The sequence below is a fragment of the Anabrus simplex genome, chromosome 1, assembly GCF_040414725.1.
Source record: "Anabrus simplex isolate iqAnaSimp1 chromosome 1, ASM4041472v1, whole genome shotgun sequence".
NCBI classification, from domain to species: Eukaryota; Metazoa; Arthropoda; class Insecta; order Orthoptera; family Tettigoniidae; genus Anabrus; species Anabrus simplex.
Window position 1 is genome coordinate 1,179,864,075 of NC_090265.1, and position 27,924 is coordinate 1,179,891,998.

Here is a 27,924-nt window from a genome sequence, read left to right on the forward strand (position 1 = left end):
CAGAAGCTGTTAGCTCTCTCAGGTAGCTGGGTTATTTTCTGCTGCCCAAAACTTGGCATAGAGGCACTGGCTGTACGATCTACTCCTCTTACAGTAGCAGGATTTTTTCTGTGATATGGGGTAGGAATGAACCACAGGTACAGAGTAGACTAGATGCATGGAGTGAAGCTATTGAAACTTAGAAATAAGCAATAACAACAGTAAAACAAACATAGTGACAAGGAAGAAAAGATAAGTAAGAGGAGTGATAAATTTACAGAATGAACATTAGAAGTCATAGAGTGCTTCAAACATGTGGGAAGCATACAGTCACAGGATGGAACAATAAGTAAAGTCAGCTATAGGGTATGGTAAAACTTACAGGAAGATTCTAATCAGAGCATAAGAGACCTAATGTATAATTAGCTACTTTATCCCAGTTCTGACATATGGAGCAGAACATGAGTTGCAGCTACCAGAGAAGAAAGCAAAATACAGGGAATTTAAATGAAGTTTCTGTGAGGCATATTACAAACAACAAGAAAGGACCATATAAAGAATGTGGAGATACAGAACAGGTTGGGAATAGAGAAACTACAGGATAGACTAGAGAGAAACAGGATGAAATGATATGACCATGTCAGAAGGATGGAAGAAACAAGAATTCCAATAGCAGTGCTCAAATGGACAGTGAATGGAAGGAGAACTTGAGGTAGGCCAAGGAGAATATGGATACAGAAAGTGAAGGAAAGAGTGGACAGAAGAGTTGTTGATGTGCCAAGAGTATTCAGAGAGGAATAGTGCAAAAACAGTCTGGCTCCATGGCTAAATGGTTAGCGTGCTGGCCTTTGGTCACAAGGGTCCCGGGTTCGATTTCCGGCAGGGTCGGGAATTTTAACCATCATTGGTTAATTTCGCTGGCATGGGGGCTGGGTGTGTGTGTTGTCTTCATCATCATTCATCCTCATCATGACGCGCAGGTCGCCTACAAGAGTCAAAACAAAAGATCTGCACCTGGCGAGCCGAACATGTCCTTGGACACTCCTGGCACTAAAAGCCATACGCCATTTCATTTCAGTGCAAAAACAGACAGAAATGGAGGTCACTCATCAGGGAGTACGATAAAGGAAGTGGAAAAAGAAGAGTTGGTACATTCAAATTACTTTGCATCAAATTCATTAATATTAGGTTGTGATTACTGTATTTTATTTCAATTTCTGAAATAATTATTTGGCTCGGTATAATTAAACCTACACAAACTTGGACTATCTTAATTTACCAATTATTCAAGTCAAGGCATATGTTTCCATTAGCTATAGTATGTTCTTTTAACAACAATATTAAGAATACGGCAAGTCCCACAAGGATTGTCAACCCTCCTGGATGCCACATATCTGTAATACTGTCACGTCGTTCCTGTAAGCCTATGGAAAATCAACCAACTTCGATGAATGGATAATCAGATTGAAAAACAATAAACCTTAGCCCATTACAGCAAGTGTCGGTAATGCTCTCCCTCAGCTTGTAGACAAGACAAGCATTACAAGTGACTATTTTCATTTTGACATATTGAAATTCAATATATAAAAATGTTTATCAATTAATTTATTTAAAACCACCTATTCAATACTTTTAAAGTGTTTAAGACTATGATACAATCATTATATTAGAGTTTAAGCATATGGTACATGTTTTAAGACAAGCACTGTAGCGTGTGATGATATTCTGGTTCACTTTCTGAAATTCAGCCTCATGAATCTTTAAAATTTCAGTTCAAATAACATTTTTCAGTTCTTCTATAACACTTTGTCTTTCACACTGCCCCATAAATAGAAGTCGCAAGGCATTAAATTATGAGAGCAAGCTGGCCATACGAGTAAAAAAAAAAAAAAAAAAAAAAAAAAACCATTCAGTGAATTACTAGTATTATGTGCTGCACACCCATGTTGTTGGCAATATCTGAGCGACTTTTCCTGTTCAGTCAATTGAGAGAAACACTCATTCAATATTAATTCTATGTATTGCTCAGACAGGGTTATCAAAGAAAATTGGCCCTACAATTCTTTTAGAACTAATGTCACACTAAACTTCCATTTTAAGGTCATAAAGTGGAATTTCATGAATTATTCTTGGATTCCCATGTGACTAATAATGTTTATTTTATGAATTTACACATCCATGCAAATAAAACGACGTCTCATCAGGAATGGCAGTAACCACACTGTCAGCAGCCCTAAAGATAGTTTTACATGGTTTCCCAATTTTCTTTGTTGATGCTTGTTGTTTAAAGGGGCCTAACATCGAAGGTCATCATCGGCCCACTTCCCAATTTTCACACCAGGCAAATGCTGGGGCTGTACCTTAATGAAGGCCATGGTCACTTCCCTCCCCATCCCATCATAACCATTGGTGTGATGTAAAGCAAACTGTTAAACAAATGAAATAGTACTAATTCAGGATTTAATCCACTACTTTTGAAAGACTGAAGAAACCAAATGCAATACAGTAATATTTTCCTGCAGCTGGATGTCTTGTGATTAAACTTTTCACTTCTGTGACTTTTTAAGGCTTAAATGTCAGGTTTTCTTGCTGCCTGCCATGCAGAAGAATATGAAACCTCACTTTACTAAGCCAGTTTCCTTAAAAATTTTCAAGGGGATCCCTTGAGACTTTCACAAATATCCTGAATTTTTTGTCAGTTAAGACAGCGGTCAACATCATCATCCTTCAACTGTCTCCAGTCGCTCGGGTGCAGTACAAGAGCGCTCTCCATCTTTGACTATCCAGGTACATTTCTTCCTTCTCAACTTGGTGCCATTCCACTCCTCTTCCTTCCAGGTCCTGCTTTACTTGACTGATCCACTAGGTCTTTTGCCTTCAAATTTCTTGGTTAATTTGCTTTTTGTTTAGCACTGAACCCACAATTTAGAATTTATTCACAATTTTCTTAATTCCATCATGTGTTGGCACTCATGCTTCTGGAAATTGTTCGTGGAATGCTCTTCTCACCCTCCCAGCAGAGTTGTGCTTCAAAAATTTCCTGTTCAACCTTTATATCAGAAGCCATGAAATGCAGTAAACCAGTCAATTAGTGCTGTGTAAGAAGCAATCATGCTGTACATTTATCACAGACTAGCTGAGATGGGCGAGCTATATGGGTCAGGCAGCTATTGCATCATTCACTTGCCCAGACCTAGCACAGGGAATAACTGGCAACTTGACTAAAGCTTGCACTTAAGTTTCCAGATTTAATACTGCTACCATATGTTTTCTCTTTCAGGTAGTTTATAAATTTATTTACTCAAAATTAGTTTCAGCAGATTGAAGAACCTAACAGATATAAATTAACTGAGTCGAAACTGAAAAGAGATGGCTTCAGGTATCACAAACTGTAGTTATATGTAATAACCTTAAATAAACGGCAAATAAAGTAGGTATGAACATGAAAGTCACCATGAAGAAGTCAGCATACAGAATCAGGAACCTCATACATGATGAAAAGATGTATTTCAATCTAACAAAACCTTATTCAGAAGAATAAGGTTTCATGCTCAGTTGTTACAACATTAAAATATGAGAAATTAAAAAACACTGTCATGATTTACCTTGCATCTTAGTTTTATTATAGGTCAGTGTTCAATGGTACTGACCTTTGGGTGCAAATGATTTCCCTCCTTGTATGAGTACCAGACAACAGAATCATTGCTGTATGATATAGTGTAGGAGGTGACCCACTGGTGGCGCTTGGTGTCTGGTCGTCCCTTTGTTAACACACCTACCACTTGCGCTGGAGGACCTAGATCGAACTGCAACCACTGATGCTCTGAAATAGTTAATAATGTAGAACTCTGTATAATGTTATTGATACTTAAACTTCAATTTATCAATATTACATTCCTTAAATTTAAAACTGCACATTATTCACAACTCACAAGGGAAGGTCACAGATGTAGGATCACCGATTTTGTTCAAACTTCAGGACCTGAATCTACATCAAAAATAGACATACATTTGTCAGAGGGTTTGTGCCATTGGCCATTATTTAATAAAAAAAGAGCCCATTAATTTCAACAGCCTGCATGCATATTGGCAATTTGTGCGTGCATATCTGTAGCACCTTTGGTCTAGTCTTAGTGTTCAGAGTCCCCAACTTTCACACGGGCATCTCGGGTTTGAGGAGTGCCAGCCCCTCATTTTTACCTTTTCTTCTTCCTTATCATTTTCTCCTTGTTTAATTTACTTGAAAATATACTGGTATTCATTGATTTGTTACAAAAAGGTATACTGTAATATTTCACTAATTATGAAAGCAAAAATGTGTCCACATTCAAATAAATGTCTGATTTGGAATGTTTTTGTTTCAAGATCATACAAAGGTACATTATACCTTACAGTGCTAACATGCACTGATTTATTCTGACAAATTAATGTGATTTATGAAATTGCCAAGAAAAGGTATGGTAAACTTATACAGTACAATGAACATTGAAATAAACATTCTCAAAACAACTCCTAGCATGAGTGCATTTTTTACACTGGCAGAAAAATATATCCAAATGCCATGAAATAAGGAATGTAGAATATGGAAGTTTTGGCAATACATTTATTGAGGTAACATACTCATATTTAATTGATGAAAGGTACAAAGCTACAGGTTAATATCCGCATGAGAAAGCCATCGCAAATGTACCATGTTAGTCCATTAATAACTGGTGTAATCACCTGACTGTTGAATGCAGGCATGCGAACATCCATACATTGTGTAGTACAGGTGCTGAGATGTCAGCTTGTGGGATGGAGTTCCATGCCTGTTGCACTTGGTCGGTCAGTACAGGGATTGCAAGTAATCAGCGTCATTTTCCGTATCAAAAATCTAATCACTAAGTTTTACAATATTAAAATTTTCCCACCGTTTTGATACTTTTTTTATTTGCCTTTTGGCAAATTTTTATTTGTCAACAGTACATGTTTCATTCCTACTTAGGAACATCCTCAGCTGTTATTATAGCTTAGGTGAATTGCTAAGATTTTAAACACGTTAATTTGCAGGTACATTGATTTCACTTAAAAACTACTAAAATACCAATTAAATTAAATGAAATTAAAAGCAATGTAGGGATTAGTGTGTTATGATATGAGAACGGATGATTACATAGTTGGTCAGCTTGAAAACTATGTCTATTCATTTGAATAGTTGTTAAAAAAAAAATTTTCATTTTGTTACATTAAAATGTCTGTTTGCGGTTAAAAGTTTTTAAAATATTTGACTTCATAACACTGTTCAAATTATTGAATGTTTTTTCTTCCGTTCCTTCCAGGTAAGTTGTTATATATTATGAGTTTGCTTATTGGTGCCTTTGATTGAGTCTAATGTGGAACTTTGAAGCTGATTGCTGATCAATTTTTGGGAAGGGAGCTTCGTTTCAATTTCTTGCTGTTGTTAGACTCCAATTCTACTGTGACCCTGGAGGGACGTTTGATGCTGCTTTACACACCATTACTATGCTGTTCATGAATGGCAGCACAACAGTTCAAATCACCAGACGGACCTGCACACCTGCAGTCAGGGTGCGTGGGATAACCATGAGAGTGTTCCTGCTGTCATTGAAAATTGCTCCCCAGAGCAGAACACTCGGTGTAGCTCCAGTGTGTCAACGCCACAGAGAGGTGGAATGCAGGCGCTCACTTGGTCTCCTCCTAACCAACACACGGCCATCACTGGCAGCAAGGCAGAACCGGCTTTCATTGGAAAACACAACAGACCTTCACTCCTTACTCCAACGAGCTCTCGCTTGACACCACTGAAGTTGCAGACGGTGGTGGTTTGGGGTAAGTGGAATGCACACCATAGAGTGTCTGGCTCAGAGCTGTCCTTCAAGTAACCGATTTCGAACAGTTCGTTGTGTCACTGTGGTGCCAACTGCGCCTCAAATTGCCCACAGCCATACGCTGAATATGGCAGTCCTCCATCTTGGTGGTGCCACGGAGACATCCGGAGCCCGGTCTTCTTGCGAGCATACCTTCTCGTGACCACTAATGTCAGCACGCATGCACAGTGGAGACATTCCTGCCATGTTGTTCTGCAATAGCGTGGAAGGAAAATTCACCTTCATGTAGCCCTGTTATATGGCCTCGTTCAACTGCAATGAGCTGTTGATACTGGCCTGTTTGCCGTCGTAAAGGCATTCTTGACTCACTCAAAGATACCCCATCCAATCTCACAGGTAATTAACGCTTTCGCACAGCACACCCCGTATTTAAAGCAAAACGCTACTAGTGCCATGCTAATGCAATTTGTGAGAAATTTGAATCTACGTCATCTTTCATATGTATAAACATGCCTACCATTATTTGTTAATCTAGCAAACCCCTTCTTGGTGTTTGGATTTTTTTTTTTCTGCCAGTATATTTGCAATTAATATTTTATTGAAAAATGTACGCAGTACCACTTTCTCTCCATCTCTTATCATAAATACAGGAGTGGTTATAAAAATATCAGAAAAGGCAAAGATGTGTTAAACAGCAAGAGGCTTGTATCATAATAAATAAGTTTATGATACAACTTGTATTTACTGTAATCTGTGAAATTTTTTTTAAGTCAGCATGGATATAGACAAAAACAGATAATACATAGAAAAATAAGTAATTCAGCAATTTCCTCAGGTCTTCAGCAATCTCAGATAAAATAACAATATCATTAGCAAATCTCAGGTTTTTCCTCTCCTTGGATTGTGATTCCATTTCCAAATTCCTCTTTGGTTATATATACTGCCTGTTCTAAGTAAACATTGAAAAGGAGAGGGGAAAACTGCAGCCTTTCCTCACTCCTTTCTAGACTGCTGCTTGTTTTTCATAGTCTTCAATTCTTATCACTGTAGACTGATTTTTGTACAGATCGTAGATAATTCCCCTTTCTTGGTATCTGATCCTGATCACCTTTAGGATCTCAAATAGCTTGGTCCAATTAACACTGTTGAATGCATTTTCTTGATCTACAAATGCCCTGTATATAGGCTTGTCTTTCTTAATTCGATCCTCTAGGATCAGATGTCAAGTCAGGATTGCTTCACGTGTTCCTACATTTGTTCTGAAGCCAAACTGATCTTCTCCCAACTCATTTTCAAACTTGTCTTTCCATTCTTCTGTAAATAATACATGTTAAAATTTTGCAGGCATGAGATACCAAACTAATGGTGTGGTAGTTTTCACACTTGTCAACACCTGATTTCTTGGGAATAGGTATAACAACATTCTGTCTAAAATCGAATTACACTTATCCTGCATCATCCATCTTACACACTAAGTGGAATAACTTCCACATCCTGGTTTCTTCTAAGGTAGCCAGTAATTCTGGAGGTATGCCTTGTACCTACCAGTATTTAGGTCTCTCAAAGGTCTATCAAATTCTGACCTCAAAACTGGGTCTCCCATTTCATCAGCATCAACAGCCTCTTCTTGTTCCAGAACCATACTATCTATGTCTTTATCTCAATACAACTATTGGATATGTTCCTGCCATTTTTCTGCCTTGTTTTCTTTCCCCAGAAGTGGTTTTCCATCTGAGCTCCTAATATTCACACACCTAATTTTTCTTTCTCCAAAGGTTTCCTTAGTTTTCCTCTATGCAGCATCTACCTTTCCTAGGACCATACAACCTTCAACATCCTTGCACTTCTCCTTCAGCCATTCTTCCTTAGCTGTTCTGCACTTTCTATCCACTTCACTCTTTAATTACCTGTATTCTTTTCTGCCTTCCTCATTTTGTGCATCCTTGTATTTTTTGTCATTTGACAATGAGGACTTGTATCTCCTGAGTTACCCATTGATTCTTAGTTGATCTTTCCTTTCTTCCTAACATTTCTTCAGCAGCCCTACTGACTTCATTCTTCATGACTGTCCATTCTTCCTCTATTGTACTTCCTTCAGCCTCTTCATTTAGTTCTTATGTAACGTGTTCTTTAAAAAAACACCTCACACTCTTTTCTTTCAAATTGTCTAGATCCCATCTTCTTGCATTCCTTCCTTTCTTCAATTTCTTCACATTCAGATGGTATTTTATGATCAACAAATTGTGGTCAGAGTCCACGCCTGCTGCCCTAGGAAGGTTTTGCAATCTAACGTCTGGTTTCTGAATCTCTGCCTGATCATAATGAAGTCTATTTGATACCTTCCAATGTGTCAAGGTCTCACCCATGTATACAGCCGTCATTTGTGGTGTCTGAACCAAGTATTAGCAAGGATTAAATTATGATCAGTGCAGAATTCAACCAGCCGACTTCCGCTTTCATTTCTTATGCATTGTTTATCATACTACTCACTACTTTCTAAAGTCATAAAATTCTTAACATTTCTCTGGGCAAAATTTACTATTTATCTGAGCAAGTTATGGATTATAGTGCTAGAAAAACTCAATTATATCTAGTATAAACTCTTTTGGCAGGTGGGGGAGAGGGTAAATACCCCCCACCCCCACCCTGGGTGTGGGCCTGATGGGAAATTTGACTATTTTAGCCAAATTGATGCTGTATTCTTTGCAACATGAAACAGGCCTTTTACTTCTCCTCTATAGATTCTAGTCCCATTATTTTATTACAGAGTTCGTACTTACCATTCATATGCCTAGCACACCAAGCACGATGTGTGAATATGTGTGCATCCTCAGGCTGACAGGAATTCTTGCGGATCCATGGGTAGTAACTGCTGGCTGTGATTTTGGTGAATGGAGGGTTGCTGATAAGTTGGTTACATTCTGCACAAACAATACACCAAATTATTATTATTATTATTATTATTATTATTATTATTATTATTATTATTATTTTTTTTTTTTTTTTTTTTTTTTTTTTTTGTCCAACCCTTGTCCCATTTCTCTACAGGGTCGAGTGTGAGGTGAGATGAATCTGTTGTGGTGGGATTTTATGACCGGATGTCCTTCCAGACATCAACCTCATCAGAGGAGTTAGTGAGATGAAATGAATGTCATGATATATGATACTAGGAAGGGACAGGTTGAAACCTGGTGCCAGCACATAGCCTACTCCTGTCCAATAGCACCAAGAGGCCTGCTCAAGGCTTTACATCTCCATCCGATGGACGAATCACCATCAACAGCCTCATATGCCCTCACTCCATATGAGCTCTGTGGAGAGGTTTCGATTTTAAACCAGGCTTTTGGCACGCAATCTAGTGATTAGAAATTGTATACCACCACCTCCCCTACCCTGCAGGCAAACATTCTGATAGTGAAATTTTTTTCGACCAATGGGACTCGAACTGGCTAACCTCGGTGTCAGACCATTTAGACTTCAACACCTTAACGATCATGGCCACCAGGTGGGCTATTGTTGTTATTATTATCATCATTATTATTATTTAAATACTGTAACAGTCACAAAGATCTAATCACTTGATTCCCAACCTGAGGATCCTAGAGTTGAATTCCAAAGTGTATGGTAGGGATTTTTACTTGGACTAGTGCTTGGCAGCAAGAAGAGCATCCGTTTTTAAACCGTGTGCAGGGCCTTAATTTCAAACTTATACAGGTTCTGACAACACATATGGGAAAACAGCATTGGAGAAGAAAAAAGTAGGTAAGTTCATTAACCTGGACACAGGGTTCAACAAACTGCCTGTTTAATTCAAAAACAAATCCTATGATATTCAAAGCTGAACTTTACACAATAAAGGCCATCTGGTGACAATACACCACATGATGTCCGACTAGTTGGCTGAATGGTCAGCATACTGGCCTTCGGTTCAGAGGGTCCCGGGTTCGATTCCCGCCCGGGACGGGGATTTTAACCTTCATTGGTTAATTCCAATGGCCCGGGGGCTGGATGTTTGTGCTGTCCCCAACATCCCTGCAAATCACACACCACACACAACACTATCCTCCACCCCAATAACACGCAGTTACCTACACATGGCAGATGCCGCCCACCATCATCGGAGTGCCTTACAAGGGCTGCACTCGGCTAGACATTTTTTTTTTTTTTTTTTTTGCTAGTTGCTTTACGTCGCACCGACACAGATAGGTCTTATGGCGACGATGGGACAGGAAAGGGCTAGGAGTGGGAAGGAAGCGGCCGTGGCCTTAATTAAGGTACAGCCCCAGCATTTGCCTGGTGTGAAAATGGAAAACCACGGAAAACCATTTTCAGGGCTGCCGACAGTGGGGTTCGAACCTACTATCTCCCGAATACTGGATACTGGCCGCATTTAAGCGACTGCAGCTATCGAGCTCGGTCGGCTAGAAATAGCCACACGAAATTATTTATACACCACATGATGACTAATAGGCAGGGGCGGCTTTTCAGGTGAAGTGCCACTTATTTTTACCATAATGAATTACTTAAATTTATTTCTCTTATGACATTTGTTGGTTTTACGGAAAGAAAATGTTTTTTTGTACGGCGTTTGGAGCACCAAGAGCTCGCATCACTTGATGAGAACCAGGGGAACTCACGAAAGTGCCGGTTGTCGGCCACAGTACGGCGCGCGAGACTGAGTGAAGACGAGAGATTCCGCAGCTGCCTCTACCTCCCAAGTGCTCCCTCCTAGCGCTTGGCCTTGGCGGTTGCCTTGACAACCGTGACGTCACCCGCGTACTTTCCACGTAGCAGAATGTGCAAGTGGAGTTGTCGATGGATCGGAATGTTTCGTCTTCCGTGCGTCATTCTGTGTGAAGTACGAGTACTTAAGCATCGTGCTTCATTCGTAGTGTTGTGCTGTTTTATTTAAACATGTATTCTATTTATGACATAGTGTGTATTTTATGATGAACACCATTTTCACGTTGGAGAAACGAAGATCAGAATGAAATTCTACGTTTTGATCGCCCTACTGAATCATTGCAGATTTGTGCTACAAAAGAAGCGAAACATTCCGGTAAATCTTACAATCTTAGTTTCAAACAATCGTGGTTTAAGGAATTTCTATGGTTGTGCTCCTCTCCAGCTCTACAGAAGTTGTTTTGTTGGGCCTGCTTGCCTTTTATCAATAAAAATAACGTTTGGAATAAAGAAGGATTTTCAGCCCTTTTGAACATAACACGTTCTTCACATAAGCACTCAGACTCTGCAGAACATATAATATGGCAGCTAGATTTGAAGACATTGGAAACAAACCAAAATACGATCTCTGATGTCCTGAAGGAAAATGCCAGACTGTATATTGTAACTGTACAGTTCAATAAAAATGTACATTTAAATAGGCTTTTCCTTCAGTTGGTAATTGATGCAGTGCTCTATTTAAGTAAGCAAGAACTAGCTTTTCGTGGTCATGACGAAACATTAAATTCAATAAATCGTGGTCACCTGCTGGACCCTCCGCCAGTCACAAGTACGAGGTACGAGTACAAAACAACCAAAAACAACACGTAATTCCTAAATATTGTCCGCCTCTGTGGTGTAGTGGTTAGTGTGATTAACTGCCACCCCGGAGGCCCGGGTTCGATTCCCGACTCTGTCATTAAATTTGAAAAGTGGTACGAGGGCTCATCCTCGGGAGGTCAACTGAGTAGAAGTGGGCTCGATTTCCACCTCTCCAGACAAATGCCGGGATGGTACCTAACTTAAGGGCACGGCCGCTTCCTTCCCTCGTCCTTGCCTATCAATTCCCATCCCTGTTCAGCATAGTAGGTGAGGCCGCCTGGGCGAGGTACTGGTCATTCTCCCCAGTTGTATCCCCGACCCCGGGTTATAGCTCTTCACCATACTTTACAGCCACGAGCCGCCACTGATTAATACATGCCAGGGCATACTACAAATGGGTGAAAATTTAGTTAAGGATCAGCATGATGAACAGAACCCTCTCAAGAACAAAATTGTGCAGTAGTTCTTTAATAAATAAATACATAACAGAGAAGAAATCAATATTTTAATGCACTAGTTTAAAACATTAATTCGCTGACACAATAGTTTTCTACTGGATGTATTTCCAACTAATTATTAAAAACAATCCAATGGGCCTCTTTTGATTTGCGATCACACTTTTCACTCGAACAAACTCATGAATTGGTGCATGTTGCAGTTCGATGGTTTTGCAGCTACGTCAGACTTAAAGCGGTCAACTGGCGAGGCATTTGAATGTGAACATAAGGCTGGAGACGTAAGCAACGAACAGTAATGATTTTAAATATGTGATGACTGATCGATCCGGCTCCATGGCTACATAGTTAGCGTGCTGACAGGGGGCTGGGTGTATGTGTCGTCTTCATCATCATTTCATTCTCATCACGACGCACAGGTCGCCTACGGGCGTCAAATCAAACGACCTGCATCTGGCTCGGAGAGGAAATCAACAGGTAACAATCTCATTTCTTATTTTCCCAGTTTACCTCTGAAGTGAAGCATATATTGTGGCTGAACACTAAAAGAAGGTCTATATACTTCTCACACTCATTTGAGTCAGTCATTTTCATTTCTTTGTCATTTACATAAACAATCATCTTTATTTTTATTTTGCTTTATTTCCCTCTAAAGAAGGTTTCTACATTGTTGAATTTGATCCCCGATTAAATTAATTTTGAATTTAATCACGTACTGACTTACAAACCAAGTAAGCAATAACTCGCAGTCAAATCGAGAACAACTTTCCCTGTAATGTATTTATAACACTTTGCGTTAAATCCAATTGATCAATGAACTGAAACTGATATTACAAACATTAATACGACAAAATTACTGAACAAGGGTGTTATAACTATGGTAACTACTACCAACTTGTTTAGCGTCGCACTAACACATCGAAGGTTTTCGGCGACGGAAGGTTGGGAAAGGACTAAGATTGGGAAGAAAGCGGCCGTGGCCTTAATTAAGGTACTGCCCCAGCATTTTCCCGGTGTGAAAATAGGAAAGCACGGGAAAACATCTCCAGGGCTGGCGCCGGTGGGATTCGAACCCACTATCTCCCGAATACAAGTTCACAGCTGCGCGATCCTAAACGCTTAGCCAAGGTAAGATTCGAGACTCTTATCAAGAACGATAAGCCTTAACATTTAATCTATTGGGTCGATGCATAAGTTCGTGCGGTTCTTATACTTTTATTTTATTTTACTATCACTGTCACGCACTGTAACTCACAATCACTCAGTGATGTATTCACATCCACTCTCTGTGACCTGCCACCATTCAGGTAGCAGTTGAATGCCTCTCCTGTAGAACTGTTCTGGTTTTGACTGGAAGAAATCTGTTAGCCATTGGTCAAGAGAAGCTTCGTCAGGAAACACTTGCCCCTGAATGTGGTTAGAAAGAGAGCGGAAAAAACGGAGATCTGAGGGGCCAAGGTCAGGGCGATACGGAGGATGAGGAAGAGGTTCCAGCCAAGTTCAGCAATCACACCTTTGGTCAATTGCGCTGTATGCGGACGAGCGTTATCATGGAGCAATACGATTGGTTGTTGTCTTTGTCTTTTGTTGTCAATAGCAACGGCAAGCCGTCTTAGCTGGTCACTATACACAGCAGAGGTAATCGTTACGTTTTTCGGAAGAAGTTCATGGTGAAGAATGCCATCTTTGTTCCACCAAACACACAACAGGACTTTCTGTGGATGGGCACTATCCTTGCCACGGTGAGTTGCTTTTTCGATGGGCTGAGCCGCTCTTTCCTCTTCTTCATGTTGACGTACAGGCACCATTTCTCGTCACCGGTGACAATGTTCGAAAGGAATGCTTCGTGCCTATCACAAGCCAACCGTTGCCGGACAAGCAATGACGAACAGATGTTTACTCGTTGATTTTTGTTACTGTCATTTAGCATATGTGGTACCCATATACCCAATTTCTGTGCCTTACCCATCGAATGCAAATGGCGTACAAAAGTTGACTAATTACATTAAAAAACTTGCGCCATTTCCCGCGTTGGTTGACGAGGATTCTCATGAAGCAACTCATTCAAGCGATTTTCGTCAAAATCTGAAGGTCTTCCATAACTGGATCATCAGACAAGTCAAACCGTCCTGCTCGAAAGCGGGAAAACCATTTTGTGCTGTCCTTTCAGCGATTGCTTCATTCCCATGAACTTCATAAATTGTTCTCGCAGCTCCTGCTGCACTGAATCCTTGGTTAAACTCAAAGAGTAAAATGTGTCGGAAATGCTCACTTCTCTCATCTTGACATTCCATATCCATTTGTCTGAAGTATACGCAAATAACACGTTCACAATCAAGAAAACCCAACGAGCTAGAAAGAGGACTATAGAGTGGTTATTGGACCGGCATATTTGAATGTACTTGAACGCCGCGTCCGCCATATTCTAAGCGATCAAAACAAGTGAGCGTGGTGATGAAGCTAGTATACAGGCTGCAAGAATAAATGTCATTTCACAGTTTTCTTAGTTAGGAAAGCACTCAAAGATTAATTATGTCTTTTTAATAGGGCATAAAATATAAGATATAGGCTACATACATTTATTGTATAAAGAAAGAAAAATTAACACATTTCCAGTAATTAGCCTACAAAAGAAATCACAATATAATAAACAAATTTAGCCCTACTTATAGAGAATTAAAACATAGAACAGAAAACCTTTAAAAAATAATATAACAACATAGGGAAATAATTCTTAGCCTATCACTTGAATAATAATAATAACAATAATAATAATGTCGCTGGGCTGAGTGGCTTAGACGGTTGAGGTCCTAGCCTTCTGGCTCCAACTTGGCAGGTTCGATCCTGACTCAGTCCGGTGGTATTTGAAGGTGCTCAGATCCGTCAACCTTGTGTCGTAGACTTACTGCCACGTAAAAGAACTTCTGCGGGATAACATTCCGGTACCTCGCCGTCTCCGAAAAAGTAGTAAAAAATCCAAACCAAACCCTATGGCGCAACAGCCCCGAAGGGCCATGGCCTACCAAGCGACCGCTGCTCAGCCCGAAGGCCTGCAGATTACTAGGTGTCGTGTGATCAGCACGACGGATCCTCTCCGCCGTTATTCTTGGCTTTCTAGACCGGGGCCGCCATCTCACCGTCAGATAGCTCCTCAATTGTAATCACGTAGGCTGAGTGGACCTCGAACCAGCCCTCAGATGCAGGTAAAAATCCCCGACCTGGACGGGAATCGAACCCGGGTCCTCCGGGTAAGAGACAGGCACGCTACCCCTACATCGCGGGGCCGGCGAAAAAGTAGTGGGATGTAAAACCAATAATAATAACATTTACGAAGAATAAGTATTCTACAGTTGTGGTGTGCAAGGTTTGAAGTGAACGATGGTGTAATAAAGTGTCTAATAATAATAATAATAATAATAATAATAATAATAATAATAATAATAAAACTAGAACAAGAAGTTGTAGGATAAACAATTTAAACAATTGTTTAAAAATAAGACAGCCCTTCTTGTGTTAATGATCTTAAAGCATATACAGTACTTAGGCTGTCCGAATGATTCACTTCCACATTTTTGGATGAAGATTGTGATAACACCGATTCTTTTTATTTGCCTTGAGTTGTAGCCGTCCGCCTCTGTGGTGTAGTGGTTAGTGTGATTAGCTGCCACCCCCGGAGGCCCGGGTTCGATTCCCGGCTCTGCCACGAAATTTGAAAAGTGGTACGAGGGCTGGAATGGGGTCCACTCAGGCTCGGGAGGTCAACTGAGTAGAGGTGGGTTCGATTTCCACCTCAACCATCCTGGAAGTGGTTTTCCGTGTTTTCCCAATTCTTCTCCAGGCAAATGCCGGGCTGGTACCTAAGGCCACGGCCGCTTCCTTCCCTCTTCCTTGCCTATCCTTTCCAATCTTCCCATCTCCCACCAAGGTCCCTGTTCAGCATAGCAGGTGAGGCCGCGTGGGCGAGGTACTGGTCATTCTCCCCATTTGTATCCCCCCACCCAGAGTCTGAAGCTCTAGGTCACTGCCCTTGAGGCGGTTGAGGTGGGATCCCTCGCTGAGTCCGAGGAAAAAACCGACCCTGGAGGGTAAACAGATTAATAATAATAATAAGAAGAAGTTGTAGCCACTCAGAAACATTTTATGGCTAGTGTGGGATAGGACAAGGCTAGGACTACGAAGGAAGTGGCAGTGGCCTTAAGGTACAGCAGCCCCTGTATTTGCCTGATGTGAAAATGGTAACCACGGAAAACCAGATATCAGGGCTTTCGACAGTGAGATTCGAACGGACTATATCCCGAATGCAAGGTAAGAGCTATATGCCGCGAACAACGTAACCAACTCGCTCAATAGTAGTGGCGTTATAGAACTGAAAGTCCTTAACTCCGTATCGTAGGCAGATTGTAAGAGGTTACTAGGAAATTCAAAACGTTGTAGGTGTGGCGTTGGGGAGCAAGCGTCTTGTATCATCGTTGTTCTCTTTATATTTATTTTCAAAATGCCGGGTACTGTGCTCTGTAGGATACCGTTTATAGTAAATAGTGTCCTTGTTTTTTCGTTCTACCAACTACTTTTTACGATTTTGGGAGAAGCTGAGGTGCCGGAGTATTATCTCGCCTGTGTTGCTTTACGGGCAGATAAATCTGCAGTACTCACACAAAGGTGGCATATCTGAGCACCTTCAAATACCAAATACAGTATGCCAACTCAGGCTCATAAAGCGAGCATTCTACCGTCTGAACCGCTCAGCCAGGCAGGAAACCGTTTGTGTTTCGCTGTTTGGTCAGTTCCTACAAGAAAATAAAAGTAGACCTGCTGCACACATGCTGGACTGTGTTACACGCGCAGGTAACGTATTTCTGCTAATCGCCAACTGTGGAGGCCTACCTTATTGAAGAAAAAACTTATTTGTTTTCTTTGCAATTTATGCAATTGCGAGCCCACACGTTAATTTGTTCGATCTAATCGATTAAAAGTAATGCACTGTAAGCGGAGGAAGCTATATGGTTGGCGTTAAACTATGGCGTCGCTCTTTTGCCTTGGCATCACCCAGAGCGCTGTAGCAGCCACGTTAGCCACTCTATAGTCTTCTTTCTAGCTCGAGACACTCCAAAGTCAGTTAAAACAACGGAATAAGGATAAGCAATCCCTGCACGCCGCATTGCTGCGAACCCAAACGGATATCGCATGAACTTATGCATCGACCCTACATACCGTCGTTATGTCTGGAAATTGCTAGTCTTCTTTCTAGTTCGAGGAGGAAACCTATGTTTCACAGCACACACACACACTCCAAACTCAGTTAAAACAACGAAATAACGATAAGCAATCCCTTCACGCCGCACAGGTGCCAACCCGAAAGAATATCGCACGAACTTATGCATCGACCCTATATACCGTCCAAGACCAACTATAGGTTGTAGTTGGTCTTGTACCGTCGTTATGTCTGGGAATTGCATTAAGTCTTGGGTTAACTAATCCTTACAAAACATGGCTCTTCTACATGTCATCATCGGGAGTAATGTCCGAGCCCTGTTCTCATTAGTTACACATAATGCTACAGTAATTATTTAACTTCCCGACTGCTAATGGGAGTTTGTCATTTAGGAGCTGTGAAGGCTCTCGACGAGCTGGTTCTAACTAAATCGTATTTTTTTTATTTCTAGCCTTTAGCTATTCAAATACTGAAACCCTTTGAATGAGCTTTCAACAATAAGCCGTCTACAGACATTACCATACCAAGTACCTGAAAAGGGGCTTTCTTACTTATCAGGGATTTACGGCGGGGGTTGAAGTCTATCTGCTACTATCTATTGTTTGAGTTACAAGCACTCACGTGTATAACTTCATAAATAAAAGCTCGTGCGATCAAAATTGGCCTGAATTCGAATTTAAATTTAAGACTTGATCATGAGTCTGAAGGAGCCTTCGTGGCTCAGGCTGCAGCACGCCGGCCTCTCACCTCTGGGTTCCGTGGTTCAAATCCCGGTCACTCCATGTGAGATTTGTGTTGGACAAAGTGGAGGTTGGACAGGTTTTCCTCCAGGTACTCCGGTTTTCCCTATCGTAATTCATTCCAGCAACACTCCTCAATATCATTGCATTTCATCTGTCAGCCATTAATCATTGACCCAGAGGAGTGCGACAGGCTTTGGCAAGCGGCACAATTCCTATCCTCGCCGCTAGATGGGGTCTTCGTTCATTCCATTCCTGACCCGGTCTAATGACTGAAAACAGGCTGTGGATTTTTCATAGTGAGTCTGAAATGGAGCATAATCTCATGAAAACTAGAAATAATAATAATAATAATAATAATAATAATAATATCTTCCAAATCCAAACTTAGACATTACTGTACAGTAATTCGACCTGAAGCTCTATATGCAACGGAATGCCTCTCAATGAATAAGAAAGCCCGAAGGTTGGTTGGAACCTCAACAGAGCCTAGATATAATTGAAGACTCGTGCTGCGGAAATGAGGAGTGATGTATTTTTCCGTCGCTTTCCTTCCCGAGCCAGAATATACTGTTACACATCCGACTGGTAAACACACCGAAATGCATACACCAACCGACTCTATGAACTGCACTGTCACACCTCTCATCACAGGGACTGACTTCATATGGATATTTTTTTGTGATATCTGAAGCCATCTCTTTTGAGTTTCGACTCAGTTAATATATAACTGTTAGATTCTTCAGTCTACCGAAGATAAATTTGAATAATGCATTTATAAACTACCTGAAAAATCAATCAATCAATCAATCAATCAATCAATCAATCAATCAATCAATCAATCAATCAATCAATCAATCAATCAATCAATCAATCAATCCTGATCTGCATTTAGGACAGTTCCCCAGGTGGCAGATTCCCTATCTGTTGTTTTCCTAGCCTTTTCTTAAATGATTGCAAAGAAATTGGAAATTTATTTAACATCTCCCTTGGTAAGTTATTCCAATCCCTAACTCCTCTTGCTATAAACGAATATTTGCCCAAATTTGTCCTCTTGAATTCAAGCTTTATCTTCATATTGTGATCTTGCCTACTTTTAAAGACACCGCTTAAACTTATTCGTCTACTGATGTCATTCCACTCCATCTCTCCACTGACAGCTCGGAACATACCACTTAGTCGAGCAGCTCCCAAGTCTTCCCACCCCAAACTTTGCAACATTTTTGTGACGCTACTCTTTTGTCGGAAATCACCCAGAACAAATCGAGCGGCTTTTCTTTGGATTTTTTCCAGTTCCTGAATTAAGTTATCCTCGTGAGGGTCACATACGCTGGAACCATGGGGTCTTACCAGAGACTTATATGTCCTCTCCTTTACATCCTCACTACAACCCCTAAAAACCCTCAAAACCATGTGCAGAGATCTCTACCCTTTATTTTCAATCATATTTATGTGATTACCCCAATGAAGATCTTTCCTGTATTAACACCTAGGTATTTACAATGATCCCCAAAATGAACTTTCACCCTATCAACGCAGTAATTAAAACTGAGAGGATTTTTCCTTACATAATGGTGGGTTGTTCTGCACCTAACTGTAGTAATGTCTCTACTGCGGAATACAGGTTGTTCAGATTTCCTTCTGGTCTGCATTATGCCTCCACTGCCTCTGCTACACCTTCTAGGCCTACTTCAAGTGCTGACTTAAACCTGCATCCAACTTCCACTGACATTACTACACCCCTTAATTCAGTCACATTGATCATTCAATATTCAGTTCTGTCTCCAAAGCTCGGCAACAGGAGCTCAACATCCAAACACCATCGTTACAATATTTGCCAAAACTAACTTGATATGACAGAAATAATTTTTCAAGCCTCCTCATCCCAAAGTTGTATGACTTCATGGCTAAATGGTAAGCGTGTTGTCCTTTGATCTAGTGGGTCTCGAGTTCGATTCGCGGCCGTGTCGGGGATTTTAACCTTCATAGGTTGATTCCGTTGGCTTGGGTCCTGAGTGTGTGTGCCGTCTTCATCAGTAGAAATCATCATAGGTAGGGCTACATCCTCACAGACGCGCAGGTCGCCTATACGACGTCAACTCGAGAGATCTGCACCAGACCTCTTCGGAGGTCACACGCCATTATTTATAATCCCAAAGTTTGCAGACATTTTCGTAACACTACTCTTTTGCCGTGCTGGTTTCCTCTGGATCCTGTCCAGTTCTTGAATCACGTAATCCTGGCGAGTGCCCTGTACAGTGAAACCATGCTCTAACTCATCACAGCTGGCCAACAACAACACAAAAATGGTCGCATTTCGGAGATTTATACTGTTTCTTGGGGCGGGTGGTAAGTTCCTGGCAAGCTTACATGAATGATCTCATGGCTACGTCAGGTATCGTTTAACATTACTTTTCTGTGATTCTAAACGTGCGGGAAGGGTACCAAAACGCCACCAAACATTTGATTAGGCTCATCGAGAGACAAGATTCTTTACATGTTTATCTGGACCTAAGAATGCTGCTAAATTGTTGTAGTGATTAAAATGATAAACACTAATGCAAGTTGCGTTCTTTTAGTCGGATCTTCTTTGTATATTAATTTGTTGTTCAAAGCGTTCTAGGTAGCACGAAAATTTCTTCCGTCAAGGGGTCGAAGTTTTCGAATGGAACTACATTAGAAAGATTATTCGAAGTGCCTACCTATAGTTTGGTTAAGAAATAAATGAGATGTTATCTGCGCAATTAGAGCTTGTTCAGTGTCCATTTCCGCGTGTGTTGAAAAGATTTTAATTCTGCAGGAAATTCGAGTTAAAAAAATATGGGTAACTCTCCGTACTGGAGGATGTCGGATGGAAATGAGAATCATGATTATTTGAAGGTGACTCTGATTATCTGTCGATGTTAACCATTGTTTTTATGTCATCATATTGGTTTTCATTCGACGCCAAATTTAAAATATTTTTTGAACACAAATAAGCACGCACATGTTAAAAATCAGTTAACGAGAACCTGATCCTATTTTTAATATTTATAAGAATTATACAGATTATCAGTTTTTAAACAGTAGTTCCCCCAAATAAGCTAGTGGAACCTGCAACATTAAAAAAAAATATTTTTTCGCGTTTTTGTATCTCTTTCATGCCAGTAAAATATTAGTTTCTTCATATAGGGGTTGGTTGACAGGTAAACATATTGTCTGTATATATTAATTTTTGAGCCGTCTGTCAGCTGCTGGGGCCGATCTGAACTCTGGAGAATGCAGGCAGCACTCAAGTCAATATTTGAGCAGGACTCCTCACGACGTCTCTCTCGACACAAGAAACGTATCTTACTGTAGTATCCTCGCCAACAATATTGGCTCCGACTCTCGCGTAGAAGTGTAGCCATATCATTTAGTATATCTATATTGTGGAAATAATTATGTATGCAATAATAGTACAGAGTATAGTCGAAACACTGGATTCTTTGTAAGCTTATTACCTGAAGTTAAACACCACTGAGTGAGCTCATCCTTCTCTACGGGCTCACAACTTGCAAAGCGAACACGGGTCCCAGATGATTCTTACTTCTACTTCATTGGCGCAGGCCCCTTTTATCTTACTTTTCTAATCCTATCCGACCCTCCATATTCACTCTTGGTCCCTTCAGACTCCGTCAGTATTGAGTAAGGAGATGAATGTTTGCGGGGTCAAAATATTGCGTTTCCAATTTCTTCTCCATAAAATTACCCTACACGTGCACCCTGGGTGGTGCTAAGCGAGCAACAGCGATCAGGCTGCCAGACTATCCCAGTGATCTCCTGACTATTTTACATAAAAATGAAATTAGGTGGCGTGAATAAAAAGTAAAAAAAAAACACAATTGTTGTAAACGATACTGTAATTTAAGTTTCATTCACATAAATCTCCTTACCCCCAACCCCCAACCCCCCCCCCATCTTCCATTTCATTTAAAGCATCTAGAACAATAGTTTTTGGATTCCCATGGGATATAGTTTTAAGATCCAATGTGCTTGCTTTTAAATGTTATCATCTAAGATTTTTTTATATACAGCTGAAGATGACCACTAAGTGGTCGAAACATGTACTGTGTTTGTTAATGTATTTTTAAGTTTGCCAAAGGCAAAAAAATAAAGTATCGATTAGGTGGCTTTTTATTCACGCCACCTAATGTTATCAAAAAGAATTTTACCATAGACGCTTATGAAAATGAAATATCATTCAAACGGTTCTTTTCAGAACCAACAGGCAAAGACTTTCGAGCCTACACTTAAAGTCCTTCATCTAAATATAGAAGGCATAAGCAAATCCAAATGCCAATATTTGTCACGAATCCTACGAGATGGAAAAATCGATGTGGTTGCCATTCAGGAAACACATACTGCGGATGAACACCAGTTACAAATGAGAGGGCTAATTTCGGGATATGATACCGTAGGTGCAACATATCACCATGCATATGGTACAGCTACGTATGTCCGTAGTACTATCGAAAATGCCTCATTGCTCGCAGCTAGCTCAAAAGACGACATACATACATACAGTTGTCATCAAAGTTGGAGATGTCACCATCATAAACATCTACAAGCCTCCACCTTCACCATGGCCCTCCCAGATGATTCAGGTACAGGACCATCCAGCCATCTATGTGGGTGACTTCAACAGTTACCATGAAGAATGGAAATATAGTGCCACTGATTCTAATGGAGAAACTCTCATGAACTGGGCCGTGGAACATAATATTCATCTTGTATTTGATGCAAAAGATAGAGGAACATTTAGATCTGCTGTATGGAAACAGGAATACAATCCAGACCTATGTTTTGTTTCCAGTGATCAGAATAATCAACCTCTGCTCACATCACGGAAAGTACTTCAAGATTTCCCACATAGTCAACATCGACCTGAGGTTGGAATCTAAACACCCCTGGTAACTTCTTATCCTCGTCCACGATGGAACCTCAGGAAAGAAGACTGGAAAGCGTTCTCGTGTGTCCTTGATAAATATGTTAGATGGATACCACCAACAAGTAACAATTATGAGAGATTTGTGGGTGCTGTAATTGCCACAGCAAAAAAATTCATTCCTAGAAGGTATAGGAAGGAATATATTCCTGGCTGGACTGATACAACTGAAAAGTTATACCAAGAATTCCTTGCCAGCAGTGAACAAGAAATCGGGAATGAACTGCTTCATAATCTAGATAATGCTCGAAGAGAAAGATGGACTGAAACTGTAACATCTATGAATTTCAGAGAATCGAGCAGAAAAGCATGGTCAATGTTACGGAAGCTTGGTGGGGCCACTCCCATCTTTCGTAAACGTTCTGCAGTCTTCCAAACAAAATTGCAGCTCATATAGTTGATATGTCTAGATCACCGAGAAACAGAAATCATACAAGGAACATAAAAAAAAATAACCAGTCTTAAGTCCACAAGCCCCCCTGATTCGGAATACACTACACCATTTAGTGTGCAAGATATTGAGGCAGCTTTAAAAGACATAAAAACGGGTAAAGCACCGGGATTTGGTGGGATTCATCCGGATTTCTAATTAATTCTGGAGCAAATACGAAATTATGGTTATCTGGGTTTCTAACCTACATTCTTAGAACAGATAATCTACCTCGCTTATTTAAAATGAGTAAGATAATTGCAGTCCTAAAGCCGGGAAAGCCCAATGATGCACCAGAGAGCTATAGACCAATAGCATTGCTTAGTGTATGCTATAAATTACTTGAAAGGCTAATCTTGAATAGAATTACTACAAAAGTGTTGGAAACAATCCCTATTGAACAAGCAGGATTCAGGCCACAAAGAAGCTGTGCTGACCAAGTCTTGTCACTAACTACCTTCAATGAAGCAGGATTCCAGCAAGGACTAAAGACTTCAGTAGCATTTATTGACTTAAAAGCAGCTTACGACACAGTTTGGAGAGAAGGTGTAATCAGCAAACTCCTTAAAGTGATTCCATGTAGGAGTCTAGCTCATCTTAAAAATAACACGCTGAGTGACAGAACATTTCGTGTAGTCATGGGGGATGAAATCAGTAAACCCAGCAAACTAAATAATGGACTTCCGCAAGGGTCAGTGCTTGCCCCACTCTTGTTCAGTTTATATATCTCAGATATACCATCCATAAGATCCAGGAAATTTGGGTATGCAGATGACTGGGCTCTTGCCACTAAAGACCTATGCTTCGAGCAGACAGAAGAAACGTTGACAAAAGATCTCTCTGTTTTAGGAAAATACTTTCGAAAATGGAGACTCCAACCAAGTATGAATAAAACAGAAGTCTCTTGTTTTCATCTGAACAACCGAATGGCTTCAAGGGACCTCAAAGTATACTTCGATAACACTCTAAAACTGTGAAGCACATCACACAAGAATCCCCACTGAGACGTTTCATTGGAGAAACGAATGAATTTTTCCTGGCGACGCCAGAGGCGATTACCTATGTAAATAATGTAGATATAAACCTGTAATTTATTGCACTGTTCGTGTATATGCCACACGATAAATAATAATAAATACATCTTCATAAATATACTTTCCTCTTCAATATAGTTAAATAATAATAATGATAGTATGCCTCCGTGGCTCAGACGGCAGCGCGCCGGCCTCTCACCGCTGGATACCGTGGTTCAAATCCCGGTGACTCCATGTGAGATTTGTGCTGGACAAAGCGGAGGCGGGACAGGTTTTTCTCCGGGTACTCCGGTTTTCCCTGTCATCTTTTATTCCAGCAACACACTCCATTATCATTTCATAGCATTTATCACTCATTAATAAATCACCTTGGGAGTGGTGACCCCATTGTAATAACAGCCTATGTCTGTTTCATTCATTACATCCCTGACCCGGTCAATGACTGGAAAACAGGTTGTAGGTTTTCATTTCAATAATAATAATAATAATAATAATAATAATAATAATAATAATAATAATAATAATAATAATAATAATAATAATATCCACTGTTTCAAAAGAAATGTTTGGAAATGAAGACTACACGTATATATTTTATGTCCCGCTCTGTCATATGTTTCTTGCTCATTTTATGTAACTTTGAATTTTGGTTGTTAACATAACTAAACATATTTACAGTACGATATCTGCAATAACATTTTACATGGTAATGTATAACATTTATATCAACGCCTTGATATGAGCTACACGATTCACGTCACGTAGCTGTGAGCTCGCATTCGGGAGATGGTGGGTTCGAAACGCACTATCCGCAGCCCTGAAGATAGCTTTCAGTTCTCAGTTCGTCAACCTTGATATATAGCACACTTGAAAAGCCTAAAGTCTTTCTACGAGATATGAAACTGAAATTTGAAATTAAATTAATCACTTCTGAGAAATTATGAGAACTCTGAAATATTTGTTCACATGCGGCACTGAAGTTTCCACTGTTCACAAATTAATGAAAGAAAAAAAAAATTTAGTCAGTTTGTTACTACTCACTTATGGCAAGAAATGTTACTACAAAGTCGAAGGATGGACATCTGGAATGTTCCGTGGAGAATCAGGATCGGCGATGTTCCCTTGACACACCATGTTGACGTTCCCGATGAGGTGATGACGGCTGGAACTGGATCATGTAGAATTGTAGCTCGTTAGGGTGACTTTTCGCACACGAAAAATTTACTTAGTGCGAGTAGTTAACACTGACACTGTCATTGACTGTTGAACACTATTTATGGCGTAATTGAATTTCAAGACGTTAAATAAAGAATCGCAGTCCTTCCTGTACGAAATACTATTTACAGTCGTTATTGAAACGTTCATAAATGCACAGTTCACACTTGAAAAGGCAAGTCGATAATCACAGTCTTTGAACACAGTCATTAAATCACTAAGAATTATTTTCTGTTTATCTTGTTCTTATAATGTTATATTACCTCAGAAAAGTTCTTAATTTTCACTCAAATTACTGTGAGTCGTGTACTGACGTGACATGAATAAAGGAATACAGTTCAATACTCGAAAAGAAATGAGTTCTGGTGATTCTACACATTAGTTTTTGCAGAAGTTCAATATCATAAGTCTACATGTAATGACATATTCTGTGAACGTTAAATAGTTAATGTTTGCACTTCAATAAGTTCACTCGTATTATATTCTTAAATGTCTTTAGGATTAGACTGTAGTCGCGATGCGATATACTAAACATAGTGCGACGTCTTTTATAATTCTGTCGGCGATATAACTTCGCGTTCCGGAAATACGACGGAAAGTACTTTCACCGTGACTGCGCGAACATACTGTACGCGGGCCGGTCTCTCCTCTGTCTCACTCACACAGCTGTCTACTCGTCCTTGTACTGCTTGCTGGCTGGCTGGCCTTGGCATATATAGATACCAGCGCTGGGAGGGGTAGCATCTCTCTCGGCCATGTGACCGTGATTACGTAATTTCGTTGAAACTTTAAATTATTATAACTCAACAACCATGGGATGAATTAATTCGAAATTCACAGGGATTAACTTTTATGACGTCCGCTATAATTCAGCGTTTGTCCCGTTGAAATTGGTTAAGGCGTTAAAAAAGCTGGTAAAAGAAAAATTCTTTCGAGAAATATCTCTAGGGGAGGTGAGCTCCAAGCGGCAGGTGACGTCACTTGACTCCGCCTAGTGCACTCGTAGGGTCTGGCACATACTGGAACATTCTTTACATAGATGTTCGTACGTCGGTCGGATCTTTTTATGCTGGAATAACGTTTCTTTCAATTAATATGGACCAGGACCTAGGCTTTCCTGGTACACTATATATGTCGCACCTGCTGCTATTTCTCGATGGATGCAGTATTATTGCTCCTGTCTCTTGGCACAGGACAGAATAAAATATAACTTCCATGGAAGTCTCAGTCTTATTTATGACTGTGTCAGTATGTGAGCTGCTAAGATTTTGCTGGTGCTAAAATGACTTACAGGGTTGGTCATACTGTAATAGCACTTTCTGACCCAGTGAGGTAAGTACTGGTGGACTCACTCACTCATCATACCTTGTACGCCTCATTAGAGCGCAGCCATCAGTTTTAGCAGTTCCTCTGTTAATGATATTTGAGGATCCAACCAGCCTCCCGTTGAAGACTTAACATACATGTATGAAAGAATGTATGTTCAGACCTTAGTTCAAAGACTAAGAGCTCTATAGTTTCAACATCGGCTGTTATAGAAAGCCTGAGCATCTCTGAAAAGGGAAATACAGGGAATGCCAGTTTTCCGTTGCTTTCCTCAGTGAGCCAGAAGGTACTATTACTATCATATTTTTAAGGAACAGTGTTACAAGCATAAGCCACTTTCATAATTGTATTCAAGACTATGTACAGACCGAGGAGACAGATCGAAGTAAGTAACAGGCTTGTTCTAGCCCATTCCAAACATAGTGCATAGTAATTAGCATAGCCTATCTCAACAGATATGGATCTGAGGTTTGATATAGGCCTACCCCCTGTGGGCGGGGGTGGTAAAATAACATCCACGGTATCCCCTGGCTGTCGTAAGAGGCGACTAAAACGGACCCCAGGGGCTTTTAACTTGGGAGCGTGAGTTGGCAACCACGGGGCCTCAGCCAGGGTGCGAAATCAGAAAGAAATGGTGGGAGAGGAGAAGGAACATAGGGCTTAATTACTAGTGTTTACTTCAGGCAATAACCGGCAGGGGAGGGGGTATAAAATTCCCCTGTAAATTAATTACTCCCTCCACCAGAAAAATGTACATTTTAAATCTTTTTGTCTGAATTTTCTTATAACAAGTATGATCAACTTTAGAAAGTTATTCCAATCAGCTGAGATGTTTATGAGAGACTGTTCCTTTCTTAAGAAACGCCAGACCGCGCGTGATTTGTCCTGATTTATTGTTTTAATAGTGGAACCTTCTTCTGCTGGCTGAACGAATTTGTCAACTTGTACACTCCTGAAGTGAATATGTCCTATCGGAAATATAATACATGCTCCTCAAGAAGTACAGGAGTGGTGTAAGCTGGAGCTACTTAGAGCAATGACAAGAGAGGAGAGCTTCAAGTAAGTTACATTTTGGCCGGGTTTCAGATCGACTTGTCAGAGTGAAACATGAACAATAGGCTGCAGGTCTAGATTGCCACTGCTGCGTTGTTTTATTGGTAAAGGTCTGGCAGTCGTTTGTATTATTGCTGATGTT

The 27,924-nt window shown here is 40.4% G+C and overlaps 1 protein-coding gene across 1 annotated transcript in view; it reads right to left on the reverse strand.

The window, feature by feature from the left end:
- LOC136877322 (lactadherin) overlaps positions 1 to 27,924 on the reverse strand; it is a 317,071-nt gene that overhangs the window by 24,673 nt on the left and 264,474 nt on the right. Inside the window, exons 6-7 of the mRNA XM_067151268.2 lie at positions 8,588 to 8,728; positions 3,630 to 3,802 (exon numbers count right to left, since the gene is read on the reverse strand). Of these exons, the coding sequence (XP_067007369.2) occupies positions 3,630 to 3,802; positions 8,588 to 8,728 (314 nt within the window). The remainder of the gene's footprint in view (positions 1 to 3,629; positions 3,803 to 8,587; positions 8,729 to 27,924) is intronic.